This window comes from Hypanus sabinus, chromosome 14 (assembly GCF_030144855.1).
Source record: "Hypanus sabinus isolate sHypSab1 chromosome 14, sHypSab1.hap1, whole genome shotgun sequence".
Taxonomy (NCBI): domain Eukaryota; kingdom Metazoa; phylum Chordata; class Chondrichthyes; order Myliobatiformes; family Dasyatidae; genus Hypanus; species Hypanus sabinus.
The window spans coordinates 75953260-75977454 of NC_082719.1; the positions used below are offsets into that span (position 1 = coordinate 75953260).

The 24195-nt window shown below is 38.0% G+C and overlaps 1 protein-coding gene across 1 annotated transcript in view; it reads right to left on the reverse strand.

Moving 5' to 3' along the window:
• Positions 1-24195, reverse strand: part of LOC132404886 (phospholipid-transporting ATPase ID-like) — a 111325-nt gene that overhangs the window by 82925 nt on the left and 4205 nt on the right. Inside the window, exons 3-8 of the mRNA XM_059989451.1 lie at positions 22708-22821; positions 20340-20438; positions 16090-16151; positions 12228-12300; positions 4895-4965; positions 1408-1490 (exon numbers count right to left, since the gene is read on the reverse strand). Of these exons, the coding sequence (XP_059845434.1) occupies positions 1408-1490; positions 4895-4965; positions 12228-12300; positions 16090-16151; positions 20340-20438; positions 22708-22821 (502 nt within the window). The remainder of the gene's footprint in view (positions 1-1407; positions 1491-4894; positions 4966-12227; positions 12301-16089; positions 16152-20339; positions 20439-22707; positions 22822-24195) is intronic.

Consider the following 24195-nt stretch of genomic DNA (forward strand, 5'->3'; position numbering starts at 1 on the left):
GTGGGTGCGATCTTTCATTGATTCTTTTATGGTTCTTGGATTTACTGAGTGTGCCAGCAAGAAAATGCATCATCAGGGTTGTTTATGGTTTTGTAGGGTCATGTAATGGGTGACAGATGACACATATTATTCATAATAGAAACTGTTCTGCAGAATTCACAAACACTGTCGTTGAGTTGTGTTCACTTTAAGAGACGGTGCCTGACGTAATGATGTCAGTGTTAAGGTGACTGCTTCTGTTTTGCTCACAATGGAAGTAAAGGGCTTTTGTTAAACACATAAAATGACTCTCGTATATTTTATTCACAAAAATCCTACAGTGACATATATGCACTTTGATAATAAATTTACTTTGAACTCTGAACATTCAACTGTGCTTGGGCTGAGAATTTCAACCACAGGTGGACTTTGGAACAACATGACCTTTTACTTCTCCTGGTAACATTTTGAATGCATTTTGCACATGGTATTTCTAGACTGCAGGACAACCCTAAAGCCATCATAATCACTATCCACACAGGATGTTCTTCATGCCTGTTGCATTAAAACAAAATTACTGCACAACCTTAACTCATTTAACATGGATGAGTGCAAGTAATGCTTTAGAGGGATATGAGCCAAATGTGGGCAAATGGGATGAGCGTGGATGGGAATGGACAAATTGGGCTGAAGGGCCTACTTCTGTGTCATGTGACTCTATAACTTCTAGACTGTGAGCCCTTCATATATTTATATTCGTTTTATATTGTTGTAATCCAATGAATATATTTCAGCAGTATTCTATCTGATCTGTGTGCATGTTACCACTCTTAACTTTACTCTATCATAAGGAAATGTGATTTCAATTCCATTCGGCTAAGAATGCTATAGATATGGCTATGTCAAATCTGCTGGTTTTAATCTTGCTTTTATATCCAAACTTGTTACAGTTCTTCAGCAAAATCTGGTTGGATTCCTGGATCAATTTATTCTTTTTTCAATACAGACTCACTGTAACTCCCTCAATTAAAATTAACCATCCTCTTTACCAATGTAAAACGGTTAACTTGTACTTATTACATTATTCTACAGCTTTACTGATATATGTCAGAGATAATTAATAGGTTATGTGACTGTAATGCTACCCACGATGTAAGATTCACAGCCTGCAATATTAACCATTGGACTGTTTAACTCATTGATCATAACTTTGCATTGCTATTAAGTATAATTATGTGCATTGCTCTGAATATAATTGAACTATTCAAAATTCCTAATTTTCCTCAGAAATTTGATTGGGTGAAATACCCTTGACAACTTTTACAATCCTCTGGTCAATAATTGTTAATATAACATTCACATAACATTTTATGAATCTTTGTTTTTAATATTTATACTGTTTTTTATCCTAGAAGAAAACTAACATACCATCAAAATCTGCCAAAGCTTCGGTGTTTTCTCCCATATCTGAAGTGACTGTTAATGCCTGCTTAACTTTCAGATTTGTTTCACTGGATTAAGAGAAAAAAATAAATATTATTAAATAGCTCCCTGGGAACTAAAAGGGAATGGAAGTTTGAAGAAAAAGGAGCTAGTGCTTTCCCAGCATATATGACAAATAAACTCTTCTTGGACTTCCAGCCTGGTACACGTATCAATTTTAACAAACTCTGCCATCTTCATCAGGGATGATGCCTGGGCATGTCTAGTCCGGTGGTATTTATACCCCCATCATCAGTCCCTCCTGATTGGTTAGTCCTCATCCAATCAGTTTTCCACCGTCTCACCTTGTTTACAAATTCCAGTTCTTACTTAGAGTGAGACCTTTGTCTTTGTTAAAATTCTTTACCTCTAGTTTTATTTCAATGGCTTCCTTTTCCAGGTGGTCCCAAAAGCCACTGGTGCAGCATCATCCCCGATGAAGATGGTAAAGTTTGTCCTTGAAGAATGGAAATACTTTACAATGCAACACTTTGTCAATGCACTGGAAACAGAAGATTCTGTAGCTTGTGAGAAAAAAGCACGTGACTATACCATTGTTGTGACTTTTTCTGCCACCATTACAAAACCGTTTCTTTTTCAGTGAATTAGCATAACATGAATCACAATCTTAATTCTGGGCACACTAAATATGCAAATTAAATTTGCAGTTGCTGAGGGGAAAAAGTCTTCACTGAGATGGGCAAAGTTGTGCCTTGTGTTGCTCTGGATATGAGGTAAGAACTGCAAAGACCACAGAGATATGCCTCCCTAAGGAGCAAATAAGTTGTCGGTCAGAAAAAAAAACATATATGGTTGCCCTATAGCTAGTGGCCAGGTGTGGTGTTGTGATTTTACATTCAATACTAAAAGCAGTATTATAAACAGTACACACTCAAATTAAATAACATGGTTTATCTATCCACATTACAATATATTTGTTCAGAATCCTCACATTGTCAACTGCCAAGACAAAATCGTCACTCATTCTCAACCTTCTGTACTATATGTTCAACAAAAACTGATATTTTCACTCATGGGCATTTCTTTTTCATTTGGAAAAGCATAAAACACCAGAAAGAAATAGCTAAAGTATGCAAAAATACTGGAGGAAGTCACCAGATTAGGCAGCATCTATAGAGAGGAATACACGGTTGATATTCTGGGCCAAGACCATTCATCAGGACTGCAAAGGAAGGAGGAAGAAGCCAGAATGAGAAGGAATATATAAACTCCATTTTATCTTCCTTGCTTCAATCCCTTCCCACTTACATCTGAGACATTTCAAATGCTTTTGATTTCTTCAACAACTTAGATTTGCAAAGACAATTGGAGGTGGGTTTAAACTAGAATTGCTGGATAAAGTAAGTTCAGCACAGCATTGTGGGCCAAAGGACATGTATTATGCTGTAGGTTTTCTATGTTTCTGTGTTTCTAACTTTCAACTCCCTGGCTCTGATCACCTCATTTTCCAGCCCTTGTACTCTTCTAAATCAGGAAGTCTTTAAAGCTCTCCACTTCCTTCACGACAATAGATCCAACTGGTACCCCTCCACCACTACACTCCTCCATATGGTGGAGCTGGTCATCATGCTCAACAGTTTCTTTTTTGGCTCTTCCCACTTTTTCCAAACCCAAGGTGCAGCCATGGGCACCCATATGTGCTCCAGCTATGCCTGCCTTTTTGTTAGCTGCATGGAACGGTCCATGTTCCAAGCCTTCTCTGATAAAACTTCCCAACTCTTTCTGCGTGACGTTGTTGACTGCATTGGCCGAGTTTTATGCACCCATACTGAGCTAGTTAAATTCATCAACTTTGTCTCCAGCTCCACCCTTCCATTAAATTCACTTTGTACATTTTTGTCACCTTTTTCCCCTTTAACTTAATCTCACTGTTTCTATCTCCAGAAACAAACCGTCTACTGATACCTTTTATAAACCTACCAACTTTCATGGCTATTTTGACTATCCCAACCTGTCACCTGTAAAAGTGCTGTTCCCCTTTCTCAGATCCTTCATCTCTGCTGCATCTAGTTCCAGGATGATTCCTACTACTTCAAGTATGTCCTACTTCTTCAAAGAACAGTGTTTTGCTTCCTCCACCATTGATGTTGCCCTCATCTGCATCTTCTCCAATTCCTGGACATCTGCCCTCACACTATCTTCTCACCGCCTTAACAGAGATAGAATTCCTCTTGCCCTTACCTACCACCCTATGAGTCTCCACTTACCTGTAATTCCATGGGCTCTTATCTTGCTAAGTAGCCTCATATGCGGCACCTTGTCAAAGGCCTTCAGAAAATCCAAGTACACCACATCTACTGCATCTCCTTTGTTGACCCTGCTTGTAATTTCCTCAAAGAATTGCAGTAGGTTTGTCAGACGGATTTTTCCTTTCAGGAAACCATGCTGGCTTTGGCCTATCTTGTCACGTGCCTCTAGGTACTCTGTACTCTCATCCCTAACAATTGATTCCAACAACTTCCCAACCACTAATGTCAGGCTAATGGGTCTATAGTTTCCTTTCTGCTGTCTCCCACCCTTTTTAAATAACAGAGTAACATTTGCAATTTTCCAGTCGTCTGGTAAAAAGCCAGAATATATTGATTCTTGAAAGATCATCGTTAATGCCCCCACAATCTCTCCAGCTTCTTCCTTCAGAACCTGAGGGTGCATTCCATCAATTCCAGGAGATTTATCCAACCTCAGACCATTAAGCTTCCTGAGCACCTTCTCAGTTGTAACTTTCACTGCACATACTTCAGTTCTCTGACATTCTTGAATATCCAGTATACTGCCGATGACTTCCACTGTGAAAACTGATACAAAGTACGCATTCCGTTCCTCTGCCATCTCTGCATCTCTCATTACAATATCTCCAACGTCAATTTGTATTCATCCTATTTCTACTCTCGGCTTTCTTTTACCCTTTATATACTTACAAAAGCCTTTAGTATCTTCATTGATATTCGTCACCAGCTTCCTTTCATAATTCATCTTTTCCTAATGAACTTCTTAGTTTCCTTCTGCAAGTTTTTTAAAAGCTCCCCAATCCTCTATCTTCCCACTAGCTCTGGCTTCCTTGTATGTCCTCTCTTTTGCTTTTACTTTGGCTCTGCCTTTACTTGTCCTTCTTCCCTTTGAAAATTTCTTCTTATTTGGAATATATCTGTCTTGCACTTCACTCATTTTTCTCAGGAACTCCAGCCATTGCTGCTCTGCTGTCCTTCCTGCAAATGTCACTTTCCAATCCACTACGGCCAGTTCCCCTCTCATACCATTGTAATTTCCTTTATTCCACTGAAATCCCAACACATTGGATTTTATTTTTCCCTCTCATATTTCAACGTGAACTCGATCATATTGTGATCACTGTTCCCTAAGGGTTCCTTAACCTTAAGCTCTCTTATCACTCTTAATTCTGAAATTCACTTACCCATCAAGCTCGGCTGTCTCAATGTAAATCAATCCGTATGGTTCACTGCTTGATAACAGGAGTAAGTCTGCCTAAATAGAAATGAATGGATTGATGTATCTATTACTAGTTATATAATTAACATATATTAATATAATTGGCTTTTATTGATAATAAAATGCATCAAGTAAAGAATCATAACCAAATAAAGATGTTTGCTCTTTATTTTCAGCTTTTTTGCTATTTCCATTTTCTGGCTAAATATTCTCTGATCATCATATATTAATTGATCCTAACTCATCCTTGATCTTTGTAGAGAAGGTCACTAGAGGCAAGAATGGCAGAACACAGGTGGCAGAGAAGGTAGCCCAAGTTATTCAGCAGCAGTGGCAAAAAAGAGAGCAGTAGGAAAATTTAATGATCCAGAAATGCTAAAGTATCACCTACCTGACACCATTCTCCTAATAGTCTTGAAGTACTGAAAACCTCAGTTAGTAACCTTCTCTTCTTTGATACCAACACTGTTCACAACAAACCAGGTCAGGCTACTTCCATCTTCAGAGATTATAACATTCTGCAGCTAATATCCTTATTATTATGACTTCACAATTCCCACAGCTCTGCTATGGACCGTCAATAGTCTGGCTACAAAAAGAGGAGGGTTGGGCATGGACTAATCACCCTATACCTTAAAAACCCAGAGCTGCAGAAATACCAACTGAAGCTCAACAAGACCTCATTCCTGGGAAGGGAAGGATCTTCTCCTAGAAGATGTGTGAAGTCATGTGATTAAATTGGAAGCCGCAGGGCCAACCGGTCTTCTATTGGCCCAGGACAGAGGACTCTGGCAAGCTATGTCCCAGTAGGGGTGATGGGCTTAAGAAGAAGTAGACAGTATTCCCACAAACCTGAGGCACCAGAACCATTATTCTATCCCAGAGTGGATATCCACAAAACATTCCAAAATAGTTATTTATGTCCTTTCCAAGTTCAATGAGATGAGTAACCTCAGATAATGCTCTGGAGGGCTGGAAAATGGCTGCTGTTGCGGCACTCTTTAAGAAGAGAAGGAAGTAAGACACAGGAAATTACAGGCCACCTATCTTGACTTCAGCATTGGGCAAGGTATTAGAGTTCGTTATTAAGGATGTGGTTTCAGGGAACTTGGAGGCACACAATAAAATAGGCTGAAGTCAGTATAGATTCCTTAAGGGGAAATCTTACTTGAAAAAGCTGTTGGAATTGTTTGAGGAAATAACCGGCAGAACAGACAAAGTCGGTGAATGTTGCTTATTTGGATTTTCAGAAGGCCTTGACAAGGAGCTACACATGAGTCTACACATGAGACGGAAGAGGTACTAGAATAGATAAAATGTTGGCAAAGAGTGGGAATAAAGGGGCAAACAAGAGAAAATCTGGAGGAACTCAGCAGGCCAGGCAGCATCTATGGAAAAAAGTACAGTCGACGTTTCGGGCCGAAACCCTTCGGCAGGACAGAAGAAATAAAGGGGGTCTTTTCCAGCCAGCTGCCAGTGCCTGGATGGTTTTCCACAGGGGCCAATGTTGGGGCTGCTACTTTTTAAGTTATATGTTAATGATATGGATAACAGAATTGATGGCTTTGTGCTATATGGATATTACAAAGATAGGTCAAATCAAGTCAAGATTATAGTCATTTAACTATACTCATGTATATAACATACCTAAATTACCATATAATGTTTATAGAAATGAGACATTTCTTCAAACCAGGGTGTAAAGCACAGTAGTACACATAATACACATAACACACAATGAAGGTAAGAATAAAATCTACAGATAAATCACACATATATAACAAACTAATGTGCATTAATATTAAATTTAGTAAGGTACAGAACAAATTATCGAGTGACACTTTGAAGACAATGTGGAGGGAGTTCAGAAGTCTAAAGGCCTTAGGGAAGAAAGTGTTACTCATCCTGACTGTTCCTGTTTTAATGCATTGTAGTCTCCCTCCTGATGGTAGAAAGTCAAAGAGGATGCTGGATGGATGGGTGGGTTCCTTAATAATAGTAAGGGCCTTACGAATGCAGCACTCCTGATAAATGTCCCCAATTGATGGTAGGGAGACCCCTGTGATCGTCTCAGCTGTTCTCACAGTCCTTTGTTTGGATTTCTGGTCCGACGCTCAACTGCCCCCATACCAGATGGAGATGCAACTTGTCAGGACGCTCTCAGTGGTGTTTGTGTACAATTCAGTTAAGATGGTGGGTAGGAAGGAGCCTTGCTTGCCTCAATCTTCTTAGGAATTGCAGGCGCTGCTCTGCCTTCTTGTTCAGGGACATGATATTAAGGGCCCAGGTGAGGTCATCCCTGATGTAAACTTTCAGGAACTTAATTCTCTCTGCAGAGGAGCCACATATACACAGAGGGGGTAGTTCATTTGCACCTTCCTGAAGTCTACAATGATTTCCTTTGTCTTCTACACATTCAGACTTCAGTTGTTCCTCTCACAGCAATCCACCAGCTGCTCCACTCCCTCTCTATAACTCCATCTCATCATCGTTCTTGATAAGGCCAACCCTGTTGTGTCATCCACAAACTTGAGGGTATGGTTTGAGCTGGACAATCATTCATCGGCAGTGTGAACAGCAGCAGGCTGAGCACACAGCCTTGGGGAGCATAGTGCTCAGCATAAGGGGATGAGAGATGCTGCTGCCCAAAAGGACTGAGTGGGGCCTTTCCATTAAGAAGCCCAGTATCCATTTGCAGAGGGAAGTATTGAGGCCCAGCCAGGACAGTTTCCCCACCAGTTTCTGGGATATGATGGTGTTGAACATCAAACTAAAGACTATAGCCAACAGTCTGGTATATAAGGCCACATTTTCCAGTTGGGACAGGGCAGAGTGGAGGGCAAAGGTTATTGCATCATCAGTGGATTGATTTGAGCAGTAAGCGAATCAGTAAGGGTTCAATGTAGCCAGAAGAAAGGCTTTAATGTGCTCCAAGACCAGCCTCTCAAAACATTTTAGAATGGTTGATATTAATGCCACCAGACAATAGTCATTTAGGCATTCAGGTGGAAGGGCAGGTAATGTTGATAAAGTAGTGTTGAGGGAGTAGTTTGCAGAAAGACTTGGACGTACTAGGAGAAAAGGGCAAAGAAGTGGCTGATAGAATACTATGTGTGGAGGGGTGTATGATCATACAGTTTGGTAGACTATTTTTTAAATGGTGAGCAAATTCAGAAATCAGAAGTGCAAAGGAACTTGGGAGTCCTAGAGCAGGATTCACAAAAGGTTAACTTGCAAGTTTTGTTGGTAGTAAGGCAGGCAAATGTAATGTTAACATTCACTTCAAGGGGACTAGAATAGAAATATGAGGATGCAATGCAATCCTTCCACCAGTTTTATAAGGCATTTGTCAGATCACATTTGGAGCATTGCGAGTAGTTTTGGGCTGTATATCTAAGAAAAAATATGCTGGCATTGGAAGGGGTCCAGAGAGGAGGTTTATGATGATGAACCTGGGAATGAAAGGGATAAAGCATGAGAAGCATTTGATGACTCTAGGCCTGTACTTGCAGGAGTTTAGAAGAATGAGGGGAAAGGAGGATCTCGTTAAAACCCAATGAATATCGAAAGACCTAGATAGACTGAACATGCAGAGGATGTTTCCAATAGAGGCAGAGTCTAGGACTAGAGGGCACAGCCTCAGAATAGAAGGATACCCCTTTAGAACAGAGGTGAGGAGGAATTTTGTTAGCCAAAGGGTGATGAATCTATGAAATACAATGCCACAGATGTCTGTGGAGACTGCCTTTGGGATATTTCAAATGGAGTTTGACAGGGACTTAATTATTAAGGGTTTCAAAGGTTACGTGGAAAAGGCAGGAGAATGGAGTTGAAAGGAAAAATAAACCAGATCAAATTGAATGACAGAGCAAACTGGATGGGCTGAATAGCCTAATTCTGCACCTATGTCTTATGCTTTAAAACTTAAGATGCTCAAACTCTCAAATAAAAACAGAAATGCTGGAAACACTCAGCTGGTTAAGTAGCATCTGTTGAGATAGTGAAGGAGATCACGTTTCATGGCAAAAACCCTTTGCCAGAACTGAGAATTTACAGAGGGGGGGTGGGATAGATAAAACAAGGGGAATATCTGTGGTAGGGTGTGGTCAGAACTGATCAGATCTACTATAAAGTTAACTAGTGTACAGAAAGCTTATAGCAGCACTTGAAGTGTGATCAAACAGATGAAGAGATGTAAAATGTGACAAAATGCAAGGCTGGTGTACATGTTCAGGTGATGCTAATGCTGAGAGAAATACTGGGCCACTGTCTCAGACTTCTAGTGGAGATGGTCGTTCATAAGTCAGGCAAATAAAGTATATGACTGAAACTTGCGGAATACCCCCAACCAACCCTGGGCTCAACCTATTACAGGCGTCCCTACTATCCTATCTACCCCTCCTCCCACTTCCACTGCAACTAAAACTAACTTACTTTTCTTTCTTTCCTAGTTCTGAGGAAGGCCCTCAATATGAAAGGCTAATGATGTTTTTCTTTCCATAGTTTCTGCCTGACCTGTCAAGAATTTCTAGCATTTTCAGATTTTATTCCTCGTCCAGCTCGACAACCATCTAGTGCGGCATTATTACAGCTCTGGGGCAATCGGTGTTCAATTCCGACACTGTCTGTAAGATGCTCATATGTTCTCCCATGACTACGTGGGGTTTCTCCAGCTGCTCTGGCTTCCTCCCACAGTCCAAAGACGTACCGGTTTGTAAGCTAATTGGTCATTGCACATTATCCTGTGATTTGGCTGGTGTTTAACTGGTGAATTGTTGGGCAGAGCAGATTGCTGGGCCGGAGGGGCCTATTCCACGCTGTATCTCTAAGTAAAATAAAGTAAAAGTACAATCTACAGTGTTGGCAATCATCCTTCATTCTTTCACTTGCAAGACCATTCACAGATCTTCCTGCCAAATCTTTCCTCGTAACAGAGACCAATCTGATGCTCCTTGGTTGAAATGCCACTAGTTTAAATGTTTCTTTCTTCAAACAAGAGACAGCAGGTTGAACAAAGATAACTGGCTGACATATGAAGAAAAACAAGTAAGGAAATTAATAGGTGTATTATGGTTAAAATACATCAAAGTAAGTAGAGTTACTTGGAATGAGTTTAAAGGGACAGGGACAATACTGAAACTTGGCATCATTTTTATTTGGCATTAAAAACAAAGTACAATCATAATTCTATGATTAATTGAGAAGCTATTTGTGGAAATAAATTAACTTTCATATGAAGAAAGACTGGATCGACTGGGCTTATAATCACCGGAATTTAGAAGATTGAGGGGAATCTTATTGAAACATATAAAATTCGAAAGGGATTGGACAGGCTAGATGCAGGAATATTGTTTCCGATGTCGGGCAAGTACAGAACGAGGGGTCACAGTTTAAGGATAAAGGGGAAGCCTTTTAGGACCGAGATGAGGAAAAACTACTTCACACACAGAGTGGTGAATCTGTGGAATTCTCTGCCACAGGAAACAGTGGAGGCTGGTTCATTGGTTATATTTAAGAGGAAGTTAGATATGGCCCTTGTGGCTAAAGGGATCAGGGGGTATGGAGAGAAAGCAGGTATAGGGTTCTGAGTTGGTTGATCAGACATGATCATACTGAATGGCGGTGCAGGCTCGTAGGGCCGAATGGCCTACTCCTGCACCTATTTTCTATGTTTCTATGAAAATGATACAATGGGTGACCTCTGCATAATGGGGGTCTACATTCCTAAAAAAGGAGTTGTATCATGATTCACTAAAATATGAGGCTGCATCATCTGCTCATGTGTTAATAAAGGCAAGTTGAAAGCAAAATTGTATTGATTTACTTACCTTTATCACACACAAATCCCATGAAAAAGAATTTTGTTCCTCATTTCAAATTTCTGGGTAATGATTTATGAATTATGCTAAATGAATTTCTGTGTCCTGAATGGCCATAATACAGGTGTCACCTATAATCTACAGAACTCTTGCTGTTGTGGAATGAATAAGAGAATTTTGTAAAAGTAGAAATTCCTATCAACATTGGTCAGAATTTTAAAAAAGTGATTTAAGAAAGCTTAGTATTCAAGGAAAAGGGGAATATTAAATAGATTACAATGATGAAAGAAAAAGTGAAGGGGAAGAGACTGTTAGATTGAAGAAAAAGTTAGGCTATATTGTGCTCCATTCATACTGCCACCTGTGCTTGCCCCTTGTTACCCTATTAAACCTGTCAAACAGGCAGCTTGGCTACAACAGCCATCCAGCAGGCTGCACACGTGTACAAGTGGTAACTAGGCCTCAAGAAGTAAATCCTGAGGCCCTGCCTTAGTGCATTCTGATGGCCTATTAACAATCAAAGACTTTCAAAAACAGTTCAAATCTATTTAACTAAACAAATATAACTATCTTAAAAAGTGTTTGTTTATTTAAAAAGATCTTAAAGTACATGGAACTAATTTTTATAAAAAGTAATAAAAAACATCAAAATTACATCTTTTGAATGGAATATGCAGCATATAAATAAAGTCTTGGTGTAATGTTAAGTGTGCATCCTGCCCCTCAGCCTAGTGCATTGTGCTCTACCATTGGATCCAGTAGCAGATCATGAGATCAGATTCACCAGCATCTAACCTGTAGTCCACCTTGCATTTCAATTTTACGTACACGTTTAGAAGACAAAGGAAGTCTATCTCACAAGCAAGACATCAGCTCCCTATGGAACTGCTGGCAAAGAGTAAGCAAATTCGGGCCTAATGGTGGCAAATAAAGGGAAGAAAACAGGAACAGGGAGGACTGTTTTGACAGTAATAAGAAAACAGTTGAGTTGGGCTTTGATTAAAAATTAAATCATGAATATTCATTAAGGAAAAATGTATCATGTCTAATAATAGGGTCACAGTATGTTTTAATAATAATACATAATCTCTAACAGTATTCTCTTTCTGATGTTAAGTAAAATTTGATCAGGTACTTAAAAAATTAGTTTTACACCCTAGCATGGTGGAATTTAAATACACCATTTCAAGTCACTCACGAGGCTACTGAAACTAAATTGGTGTTTGAGAAGGGAAAGAATAAGGGACAATGACAACTTGAACAGACTGAGAAAACCTTTACAACTTCGAAATTTTCAACTTTAATTTGGAAACAAATTGGAAAGGGTAAGAAATGGGCTGAAGGATAGAAACAATGGCATGTTACAATTCCCTCACAAGACTCCCATTGCTGTACAGTACTAAGTTTGGGTGATGATGTCGGCTCTGCAAGTACCATTCCATCAGCAAAAAGAAGAACAAAATTTTAGTCACTACTTACAGTAACAAATTGATTATTCTCCAACTTAATTATATCTCCCACTTGAACATGCATCCATTTTTCTCCTCGCAACCTTCAAGAAAGTAAAATAAATCCATCAGATGCCTGATACAGAATACACATCACTGGAGCTTCAAAAAAAAAGTTCTACTTTGTACCACGCACGATCCTGTTTGATACAGATGGGAGCTGAAATTCTATGGCAGGAATTCAGTCTCAAAAAATAAAGTAATTTATCTCATGATATTACTCATAAACAAAAAATTGTTTTCATTTACAGTGACCGTCAATCTCCCATTTTACTTTATTTCGTATGTTAACGGCTCTTTCCAGGTGAAGTCATGTCATCTGCAGAATTAGATCAGGTGCTTCAATCCATGATTTTCAGAATCAGAATTGATTCTGAAAATCATGAATAGAAGCATCCAGTTTAATTTCAGAATCAGGTTAATATCTCTGGCATATATCATGAGATTTGTTGTTTTGCTGCAGCAGTACATTGCAATATATAATAATAAAAAACTACAAATTACAATCAGAAGTATATAAATATATATGCACACATTTCTTATTGTAACTTGTATTTTTTATATATAAGTACAGTAGTGCAAAAAGCAAGCATATGAAGAAAAAAATATAGTGAAGTAGTGTTCATTGTCCTTTCAGAGTTCTGCTGGCCGAGAGGAAGAAGCTGTTCCTAAGATACTGAGTGTGTGTGTTTGGCTCATGTACCTCCTCCTTGATGGCAGCAATGAGAAGAGGGCATGTCCTGGGTTCTCTCATGATGGATGTAGCCTTTTTGAGGCATTGCTTTTTGAAGGTGTCCACAATTCTGAGGAGACTGGTGCCCATGATGGAGCTGGCTGAGTTTTCAACTTTCTGCAGCTTTTCTGATCTTGTGCAGTGGCCCCTCCATACCAGATGGTATTGCAACCAGTTAGAATGCTCTCCACAGTGCATCTGTAGAAATTTGAGAGAGTCTCCTCAAGCCCCTAATGAAATATAACCACTGTCATGCCTCCTTTGTAATCGTATCAATATGTTGGCCCAGGATAGATCTTCAGAGATATTGACACCCAGGAACTTCAAACTGCTCTCCCTTTCTACGGCTGATCCGTCAATGAGGATTGATGTGTGTTCCCTCAACTTTTCCTTCCTGAAGGCCACTATCAATTCCTTAGTCTTACTGACATTGTGTGCAAGGTTGTTGGTGTGACACCACTCAACCAGCTGATCTGGTTGGGATCAATGTTAACATGTGGAATCAGGCAGCACTGAATAGCATTAATCAGCATATAATGCAAGATTCAGCTTGTAATCATACAGAGGGTGGCACAGTAGCGAAGTGGTTAGCGTAACACAATTGCAGCACAAGCAATCCAAATCAAATCCGCCACTATCTGTAAGCGGTATGTTCTCCCGGTGGCCATGTGGGTTTTCCCTGGGCGCTCCAGTTTCCTCCCACATCACAAAGGCATAGAGGTTAGCAGGCTAATTCGTGACATGGATGTATTTGGGCAGTGCCGGTTCATCGGGCTGGAAGGGCTTTTTACTAGATCGAAAGACTATTGACTGACCATAGTAGAACCTTATTTCAATGATCATCCTGCCAGTCACACATTTGTGGGATAAATGGAAGACAGCCTCAACTTGTATCTTAGAATTTACTATGTTTTTCACCCTTACTATGAATACTACATAATTCAAATAATTCTGTGCAGCTCAGAGAATCTGTAAGACCACCATCACTCATGGACTTGCTCCTGGGCAATGGGGTTGCACAGCTCTGGCAACCTGGGTTCAGTCCTGAGCTTTGGCACTGTTTATTTCATTTACTTATTTATTTGGAGATACAGTATGAACTAAGCCACTATCAACCCCAATTTAACCCTAGATTGATCATGGGATAATCTACAATTAACCTCCTAACCGGGTTGTCTTTAGACAGTGGGAGATAACCCATGCATCCAAGAGGAAACCCACGCATTCCACAGGGAGAATGTACAAACCTCTTACAGAGGATGCTGGAATTGAACTCTGCTGCTCTGAACTGTAACAGCGTCACGCTAACCACTACGCTACAGTGCTGCCCCATATGGAGCTTGCCAGGGCAAAGTTCCAGTGCAGTCTATGTGGAATCTACAAATTCTGCCTATGAAAAATGTGGGGTTTTTTCAGCTGCTCAAATTTCCTCTCACATCCTAAAGGCATGCAGCTGATAGATGAATTGGTATGGTAAATTGCCGTTAGTGTACAGGTAAGTAGTAGGACCAAGCCGGTGTTAAAAACTGGGACTAATAAAATAGGAAAACAGAGAGAACACAAGGAATTCAGAAAATGGGTATTTGATCCGTGGTGTGGATTTGGTGGGCTAATGGGTCTATTGTATTTTATGACCTTTCACTCAGTTTACCCGTCTGGGGTCCACTGACCCCTCGGTTAATGGAAGTGGTTCCCGGCATAAAAAAGTCTGGGCACCCCTGATTAACAGAGTTTATGATAAACTAAGTGGTAAATATTGGAGGAGAAACTAAAACAAGGAATTAGCAAAAGGAAAGAACAAGCAAAAATGAATCAGTGGGGTCCGGCCATTTTAATTACTAGCCACTCAGCTACTGAGGAGAATTAGAGCCACAAAAACAAGCCATCTAGACAGCAATGAACTTGCAACTGCTGCCTCAATAGGATGTTATAATAAAACATCTTTTGCAGCTGCAGCTAAAATAAATTTAACACTAAATTGCAATTTTATTCATACACCTGCTTTTGTCTGTGGCTACAGAAAACCACAATAGGTCCATTTGATGTTGGATAATCCTTCCCCTGGTCACTCAGATTGAGAAGCTGTCAATCCATGGAAGTCACGTACTGTGCACCTTCAGAGCCTATAATCATTTTGTTCAAAATGAATACAATGTCAGAGATTCTACAATCTGTGTGCCACAGCCATTTACCAGGCTCAGGAAAGGATACTGAGACCCTCTGGGAAAAAGAGGTTTAATGGAATGTTTTACCTGATAAAGTAAGCTGCATTTGTTTCAGTTCAGAAAGTCAAGGAAGTAGCAGTACTCAGCTCCAGCCAGAGATCCTTTCTATCCTCAAATCCAACTATGACAAGTTTGGCAATGGAGTTCAATTTATCAAGACAGTTGTGGGCTTGTATCAGAGAATTTTCTTGAAAATTACTGGATTATCATGAAAACCCTACCACTTCAGTTCAGTTGAGGGAAGAGAGCCTACCATTTATTATGGTTCAAACTACAAGTGCCTCTGATCACAGGTAGGTGATCCCCAAGGCAGTCAGAAATGAGCAATAATAACTGTCTTACCTCATGTCCTACATGGGGGGCCATGGTAGTATAGTGGTTAGCATAACGCTTTACAGTATACGGTTCAATTGCCCCACTGTCTGTAAGGAGCTTCTACGTGACCTCATGGGTTTCCTCCAGGTGCTCTGGTTTCCTCCCACAGTCCAAAGGCGTACAGGTTGGTAGGTTAGTTGGTCATTATAAATTGTCCCATGAGTAGGCTAGGATTAAATTGCTGGCCTAAGAGGCTCAAAGGGCCAGAAGGGCTTATTTTGCACTACATTTCAATAAATAAACTTTTAAAAATTGGAAGTATTTTAAGGATGGCCTAATGCTGGGAGTTTCTTCAAATCAGTAAGATCAAGGTTTCCATTATAATGTGAACGTACTAACTTAATGTGAGAAATATAAGTTACAAAATGTCTCTGGAACCTGTCAATTAGCAATAAGAAAAAAATAGACTAATATATGCACAAAGCATAACATTAATTGATTACAGATGTAGATATTTTCTCTTTGAAGAAAACATATGAAGCACGAGTGGTAATACTTACTTTCCATCAAGGAGAATTGTGACTTCCCGGTTATTGACTTGGTTGTCACTTTTATAGCGAAACTGGAAGTTTAAACAAATGATAAATGCTAATTCTTTTGAAATCCCCGTTAAATTAGAATTGATCATATTATGCAAAAAATAGCACTTCCTGACTCAGTTCATCATATCATTAATTACATACCATAATAACATGAATCAATTTGCTCTTTCAACTTTTATTAGTAGTAATGTATAACTCTATGACTCAGAGATGTGTGGGTAATTTTTTTAAAACTGCAACAACAAATGAAAAGGATATGGAAATAGTAGAGGTCAATTAAACAGATCTATTTTTATTTGGCTCTGGATAAAAGAATATATCAATTCTTGTTTTAAGCTATTTTAGCATTTAAGTTTCATCAGTAGATTATTTGTAGGGCATAGAACTGAAACACGTTCCAACATTTTTATAAGGATGTGATTTGAAAGGAATTGCAGCCCAGCTGTACTATTTTTTACTGGAGCTGAAAATTCAGTCTAATATTTCTTAATTATGAAATGTAAAATCCTAACAGCAGAAGGAATTGTTTACATATATACTGTGTATATATCATAAATCACAGAAGAAAGCTAATCATTCCCTTGTCTTTGTAGAGCAAACAACAGTCCAAATTTCCTTTCACCCTGCCATCTTCGTAAATTAGAGATTGTAGCTTGGAACACCAGTGATCTGAGGCAGGTGCAGTCCTAATCTCTGCTGCAGTTTGTGTACGGTTTGCATATTATCCCTATAATTGCATGGACCTCCTCCCAGGTGGGTTAGTTTCCTACCATATACTCAAGATATGTCGATTGGCAGGCAAAATTGGTCAGCGTAAGTTGTTCCTGGTATGTAGGGGAATGATAGAAACTGAGAAACTGTGAATCTGGGGCAGGAGGGAACACAGGTACAGGAAATAAAAGGAGAAATGGTTATTTGGAGAAGTATTGGGAAATGGGACTGCTCCACTATTGAAATAGCCACCTACAATGTCAGAGGAAAGAGGGATATTGAAATGATGTGTGCTTACTGATTTTCTTTTACTTAAGTGGGAGGTATTAAATACAAGAAATGTTTAAAGAATAACTAATCTATAACATATATATTGTGGCAGAATATCAGTTTTCAATTAACAGCAAACAAAAATTGATATTCCGGAAGGTGTACTCCTAAAATATTACTGGTGCTTTTGCTGTACACTTCATACTTAAATTTGTAGGGTGATCAATGAAAATAAACAGCTAGTAAGGACAGTTTTTGATATTAAAGCTTGCTCTGTCACAATGGAACACAAGAACAATATTATATTAACCATCCTGAAATGTATACAAGACTTTTTCCTACAGTCTTACAAGTCTCTAAAGCTTAGCTTTTGTTTTAAATTTTTTAATTTAGTATTTTCTCTCTCGATGTGATTATCACCAAAAAGGCCACAATTCATTGTCCATATTGAAAAAATGTCGATTAGCCAGTGCCGTCCTTCTGATGAAGGTTTGCTGTTGGGTAGGAGGTACCAGGACTTAGGCTCAATAATATTGAGGGAATACCAATTTATTTCCATAGGATTGAGATCATTTGGATGAGAACATTTAGATGTTTATGTTTCCATATGCCTAAGCTTAAGCTTGTCCTTTTTGATGACAATAGTTGCAACAATTACAGGCTTAAGCGGTGTTGTTGGAGTACCCCAGGTGCCTAAAAGCAGTATATTTCATAAATGGCGCACAAAGCAATTATAATTCACCAGCGGTAGAGGAAATGATTATTTAAAATGATGAGCAGAGAGCCAATCATTAGTTAGTATTGCCAAGAATGGTGTTAAGCTTCTTGATATTAAGGGCAGGTGGTCAGATTCTCTTTTCTTGAAAATGGTCAGCACCTGGCACTTCTGTGCGCAGTTTTTTTACTTGCCCCTGATAAGCAGAATGCTGTCTACATTTTCTGCATACAAACATGGATTGATTAATTTGCTAAGGAGTTGCATGTGTAATTGAAGATAGAAGAACCATCAGTAAACAACCTATGTTGATCTTATGATGCAATGACTATCACTGATGAATCCAGAGATAATTAAGAAACTTCTGCAGTGATGTAACAAACAATCTGCTGGAGGAGCTCATTAGATTGCTCGCTGCTCCAGTTCTACCATCTGCTACTTCTTGTGTCTCCTACAGTGGTCTCTTCAGACTCCACCAATCACAACCACCTTCTACTGAGTAAGATATCCACTGGAGTGTTGGCATCTTGACTTCAGCTTTACTAAGGCCACATCCAGTCAAACGTTACCCTGTTGCTAAGAGCAGTTGCTCTTGGCTCACCTCTGCAATTAACTCTTTGATCTTTTTTTGGGCCAGAGCTGTGATGAAACCTAAAGCCAAGTAGTCCAGGTGAAATGCAAACTGGGTGTTCAGTGTGTGCTGACTACTGGAGAGTAATTAACATTTGAGAGGAATGTCAATGACATCTTCAATCATTTAACTGATAGCTGAGAGCTCACTGATTAGATTGTAATTAACTGAATTGGATTTCTTCTTTTTTTGTGATCACCTCCATACTTGGATCTGTTTTTCAATTTTCCATATTATGAGTGAGATATTGGAGCAACTCTAAGCATTGAAAACTATGAAACTATCAGGATAAGGTGACTATGGTAGATTTCGGGAACTACAATACAAGGAATGAAAACAATTAAAGGAACTAGCATTCACTTAACAACAATTGTATATTTCTACAAAATTTATGTATCTACAAAACACAAAAATCCATCAGTAAAAGTGATCCAGCCATTGCTAACCACAGAAAGTGGATTATAATATTGCTAAAAAAAAATCTGAGGAAGATTTCAAAATTTGTCAAAGGAGAATTGATAAGGAAAGTGAGAGCAGAAGATGAGTGTAATCTAGAGAGAAATGAAAAAGGCTGTACAAGATTCTACAGATACAATAAAGAAAATCACTGACTGAAAATAAATATGAATCTCTTACAGCCCGAGAGGAGAAATATTATACTGAGGAATAAACAGATAACAGAAAGAGGAAACAAACGATTTGTGCTTCTCTTCATGGAAAAGGGCAGAGGAAATCTTCCAGAAACTGTGGAGAACAACAAGTCTAAAGCAAAAGAGGAAATGACAGAAATTAGCATTAATCAAAATTATCATGTAAGCATCCATAAAGCTAAAAGCAGACAATCCCCATGATTTGATAATCAGCATCATTGAAAGGGGGCATGCAATGATTTAGCAGATTCATTCCTGGGATAGGATTATTGTCCGATGAGGAAAGATGAAGGAGAAGAAACCTTTACTCGTGAGTTTGGAATTTCTTGTCTAGAGAACAGAAGAGGCTCAATAGGTTTGAATTACAAATTGATTGTTCAATGTGTTGAGAAACATATTAAAGGCACCAGGAGTTAGTGCAGGAAAAAAAAACATTTCAGTAAAAAAGTCAACCATACTTTTAATGAACGGGAATAGAGCTACAAGAAGGCAAACAGCCTACACCTGCTTCCATTTCTAATGTTCTTATATTTAGGCCATTTATTCTTATCTGGACATCATTGATGAGCTGGCACAGTTAACCATCTATAACTGAGTGGCAGGCTAATAATTTCAGTGAGCACTTGAGAGTCAACCACACAGGTGAGTCTGAAATAACCAGTCAAGGTCAGGACAATGGCTTCCCTCCCCTGAAGAATTAGTGAACCAGATGAATTTTTACAAATATTCGATATCTTTTGTGGTCTAAGATCCGTTGTTGGTGCTTTTGCAATTAATTAAATACAAAAAATCATGATTTCTGATGTAAAACAATTTTAGGTTTCTTCAATGCACCATGCTGTGATAATCATTTTTTTTCTTTAGTTATTTTAAACAGACTAAAATAAGTAGATTGAAGCTCCTACTAAAATAGCAGAGGCAGAGTTTCAGATGAACAAATTGTGAAATCATTTGTTAGTAATTTCATAATTTCAAGTCTTATTTTTCTAAAACAAAAATGGAGTAAAGCTCCATAGGGTTCTCTCTATAAGAGGTAAAAAATAATCTCTATTGAAAAAGAGAAGACTATGCAGTGATCTAATAAAAAAGTTGAAAATAAATTATAAGAAGTTTTGATACACACAGTAAAGCCATGGAAATCTTAGAAAAGTAGTGTTTATTCATTTGAAGTTATGACAAGCAGTAAAACATTTGTTCAAGAAGATAATTATAGAATACAAAAGGAACTTACGTAATCATCAATAGCATCTTTCACTGCTGTTATTGTCAGTACCAGCACTAAAGGCACAACAGTGGTATACCAGGACAGAGATGTAACTTGTGGAATAACCTGAAGGACACATGAAACAATTATTTGAATACTTTCTAAATAAAGAACGATTATATGTTGTAAATAACTTATGCAAGAAACAAGGGCCCATAAATCCCTGGAAGCATAGAACAGCCAGTTTTCTCAGGAAGGTATGGGTCATTATTTTAATTGCAGTGAAGTACATAATATACTCCTATATATACTGTAATATTTCAAAAAAAAATAACAAAATAGAGTTTGGAGTAATAATTTTTAATAATAATCAAGGGCAAGATGAAGAGCTCACTAATGTCCCTAAATTGTGTAAGATTAAAATTGGAGTGTATTTTATTTAACTTAGTCACTAGTTAAAATAGGACACTATGATCAGATTCAGAATCAGGTCTAAAATCACTGATCTATGTCGTGAAATTTGTTAACTTTACAAGAGCACTACAATGAAAAACAGAGAAAAACCTGATTTTCATTAAGTATGTCTATTAAATAGTTAAGTTAAAATAAGTACTTCAAAATAAAACAGAAATAAAAAAGTAGTGAGGTAGTGTTCATGGGTTCAATGTTCATTTAAAAATAGGATGGATGAGGGGAAGAAGCTGTTCCTGAATTGCTGAGTGTGTACCTTTAGACTTCTGTACCACCTTCCTGATGGTAACAGTGAGAAGAGGGCATGATTGGCTGTGTTTCCCATATATCTAGGATATTTCATGGTATTTAAAGGTCTCCGAAAACTACAATATGCTCAGATCCTATTTTCACTCATCCCACAATCTCTCCTGCCTTTTAAGATTCAACTTCCCTCTTCAGCCATCCCTTTTCCTAACAATGCACAGAGGACTTTCTCTTTTAGATTTACAAGCACGTTGCCAACTTTTGTTATGGATTATAGGAGATTGAGGGAAGACATATTTGAGATATATTATGTTATGAAGGCAATAAACAAACAGGCAAGACAGTCCTGATGAAGGGTCTTGGTCCTAAATGTCCACTACTGTATACTCTTCCACGTGAGCTGCCTGGCTGGCTGAGCTCCTCCAGCATTTTGTGTGTGTTGCTTTGAATTCCAGCACATGCAGATTTTCTCTTGATTGTCATAAACCAGGGGGCAGATGTAAAATGGGTATGGATATTGGCAGAAGGGCTAGAACAAAAATAAAAAAATGATAATTCTCACCCACTGGAACTCACTACCTGAAAGAGGGTTGGAGCCAAAAACCCACATCAGCTTTAAAAAGTACTTGAATGCGTGCTTTAAGAACTACAATGTCCAGGACAATGGAGGTAGAATGGGAAAGTGGGAAATGACCAGAATATTTTTTTCAGCTGGCATGAACACTATAGGATGTCTGGTCTCTGCATGTCATAAACTTATCATGAATTTATGATTTTCACAGTTGTGAAACACATAGAATTCACCAAGTGTGATTTTCAATCACAATTAACAGAAATGCCAACAGTTTTTATTTACTTGGAGAAACCAGGTTTTATCAAACTCATTTCCCCTGAGACAAAAAGGGCAACAAGCAAACTGTATTTGCTGTACTCCGTGAGATCCTTGACCACCTACATTTTCGAATACAGCCACATTTATAGGCTTAACATGCTTTGCCCTCAGAGGCCAAGGCTGTGACTTATTGCAGCCCTCTGGTCTCTAGGTCATGTTCCAAAGCTGCTACTTGTCCCTGTCATATTTCACAGTTTGCTGCTTAGTGCAGTATGGGAAGATTGTTGCATGTTCAGATACAGGTTATACCCTGAAAGTTTCTTGCAGGTAACAACTGAACCTTTATTCTTTATTATTAAGGGAACCAGGAATGGGTGCCTGGCTAGAACTCTGCCTGTTGAATGTGGCCTATCTCTTTCAACCATGACACAGAAAACTATAGTCTTTGAATGGACTGATGGACAGGCAAAAGTTTTGAAGAGTTTATTAGGACTTCACAAATTAAAGACAGATGGAAGACAGTGACCACCCACATCATACGACATATAACAATGATAATGATCATGGAAGTTTCCACAGTGCATCATAAATGCTGCAAAATCATATTTTCATAAATGGATTTGGTTGTTGCACAAGGAAATCTTCCCTAATTAATATTTTGTTTAAATACACATAAAATCTATGGAATCATTTAGCAATATTTTTATTTAGCTATATAACTATACTTAGTTGTAAAAATGTATCAGTATTACATTGTAGTATGAACTTGCAATGATATATGTCAAAGCAAAGGAAGTATCAGAGATCAGACGTTGGTGTAGAAAGGTAACATAAACACATACTCACTTGCAAAATTAGTAAAAATAAAAAATAAGCATTGGCAATTCGTTGAAACTGTTCAAATAAGTTGACTGGCAGGAATGTAAAAATATTATATTTGGAGGTTTTAATTCGATTATTCTGTAAAGAAAATCAAAATTTGAATTTAGTAAGCATTGAAATTAAGTAACATAAATATGAAATATTTGAAATTACACTTTCATACCAAAACCAGAAATTACTGCGTAAAATGTGATTTGAAAGGGATGAATCGCAAAAATTGAATAACTTCAAGGTAAAATAATCATAAATAATAGCTAATGAAAATTTAATAATTTATTTTGCTTATTTCAATAATTCTAATACTTGGTAATGGATTATATATTAAGATAAATACTAGATTACACCAAATTTGTAATAAACAATTTTGACAGAAATTTCAATATCTTCTGTTTGTTTCTCTAATATGAAGAAGGCAATTGTAATTTATATTCCGTATTTCACATATGTGCAACAACAAAACTTCTTTGAGTTCTGCATAAAAATGTAATTTTAATATTCTGCAAATAAAAGAGGAGAAGGCTAGAGAGTGGATTTGAGAGAGATAATGAATCTGCCATGATGGAATGATGGAGCAGAGTCTAAAGCCTAATTCAGCTCCTTTGTCTTATGGTCTAATTTCTGAACATAGATTTCAATAGCTGCAATGCTTCATTCAACACCCGGTTTAGGATATGTTGCTCTAAACACCTCTGCCTGGTTTTAAACAGAAATTCAGTCCCATATATATTTCATGTTGGTGGAAATATAAATTCTTATAAATTGCTTGGTTATGCTAAACAAAGTGAGATTTGCTCCTTCAAGTGTAATAACAGGATCAAAAGTTTGTAAATTTCTTTGCAAAATAAAGCTTTCTCGCACTGATCACTAATTGCTAAAGACACTTATTAGTTAAGAATCTGCATATGTTAAAAATTTGAGGGAGGGGCCCAGAAGTTAGTTGTCAAGTCAACCATAATATAATCACAAAAAGCTGGCGACACATAATAGTTCATACAGTTACTGTGAGAGAAACAAAATTAACATTCCAGGTCAACAAATTTTCATCAGAACATTCAGGTCAGAGCTTTGATGAAAAGCTGTCAACTTATTTACCCACAGATGCCACTTAACTTGCAGAGTATCTCCAGCATTTTATGTTCTGATTTCAGCTTTCCAATATCTGGGGTGTTTTTGCTTTTAAATCAGAATCAGAGTTAGAATCAGGTTTAATATCATTGGCATATGCAGTGAAATTTGTTATCTTTGTGGCAGTAATACATTGAAATAAATGATAATATTAAGAAAAATTCTGTGAATTATAGTAAGTATATATATTAAATAGTTAAATTAAATAAGTAGTGCAAAAAATAGAAATAAAAAGTAGTGAGGTAATGTTCAAGGGTTTAATGTTCATACAGAAATCGAGTGGCAGAAGGGAAGGAGTTGTTCTTGAATCACTGAGTGTGTGCCTTC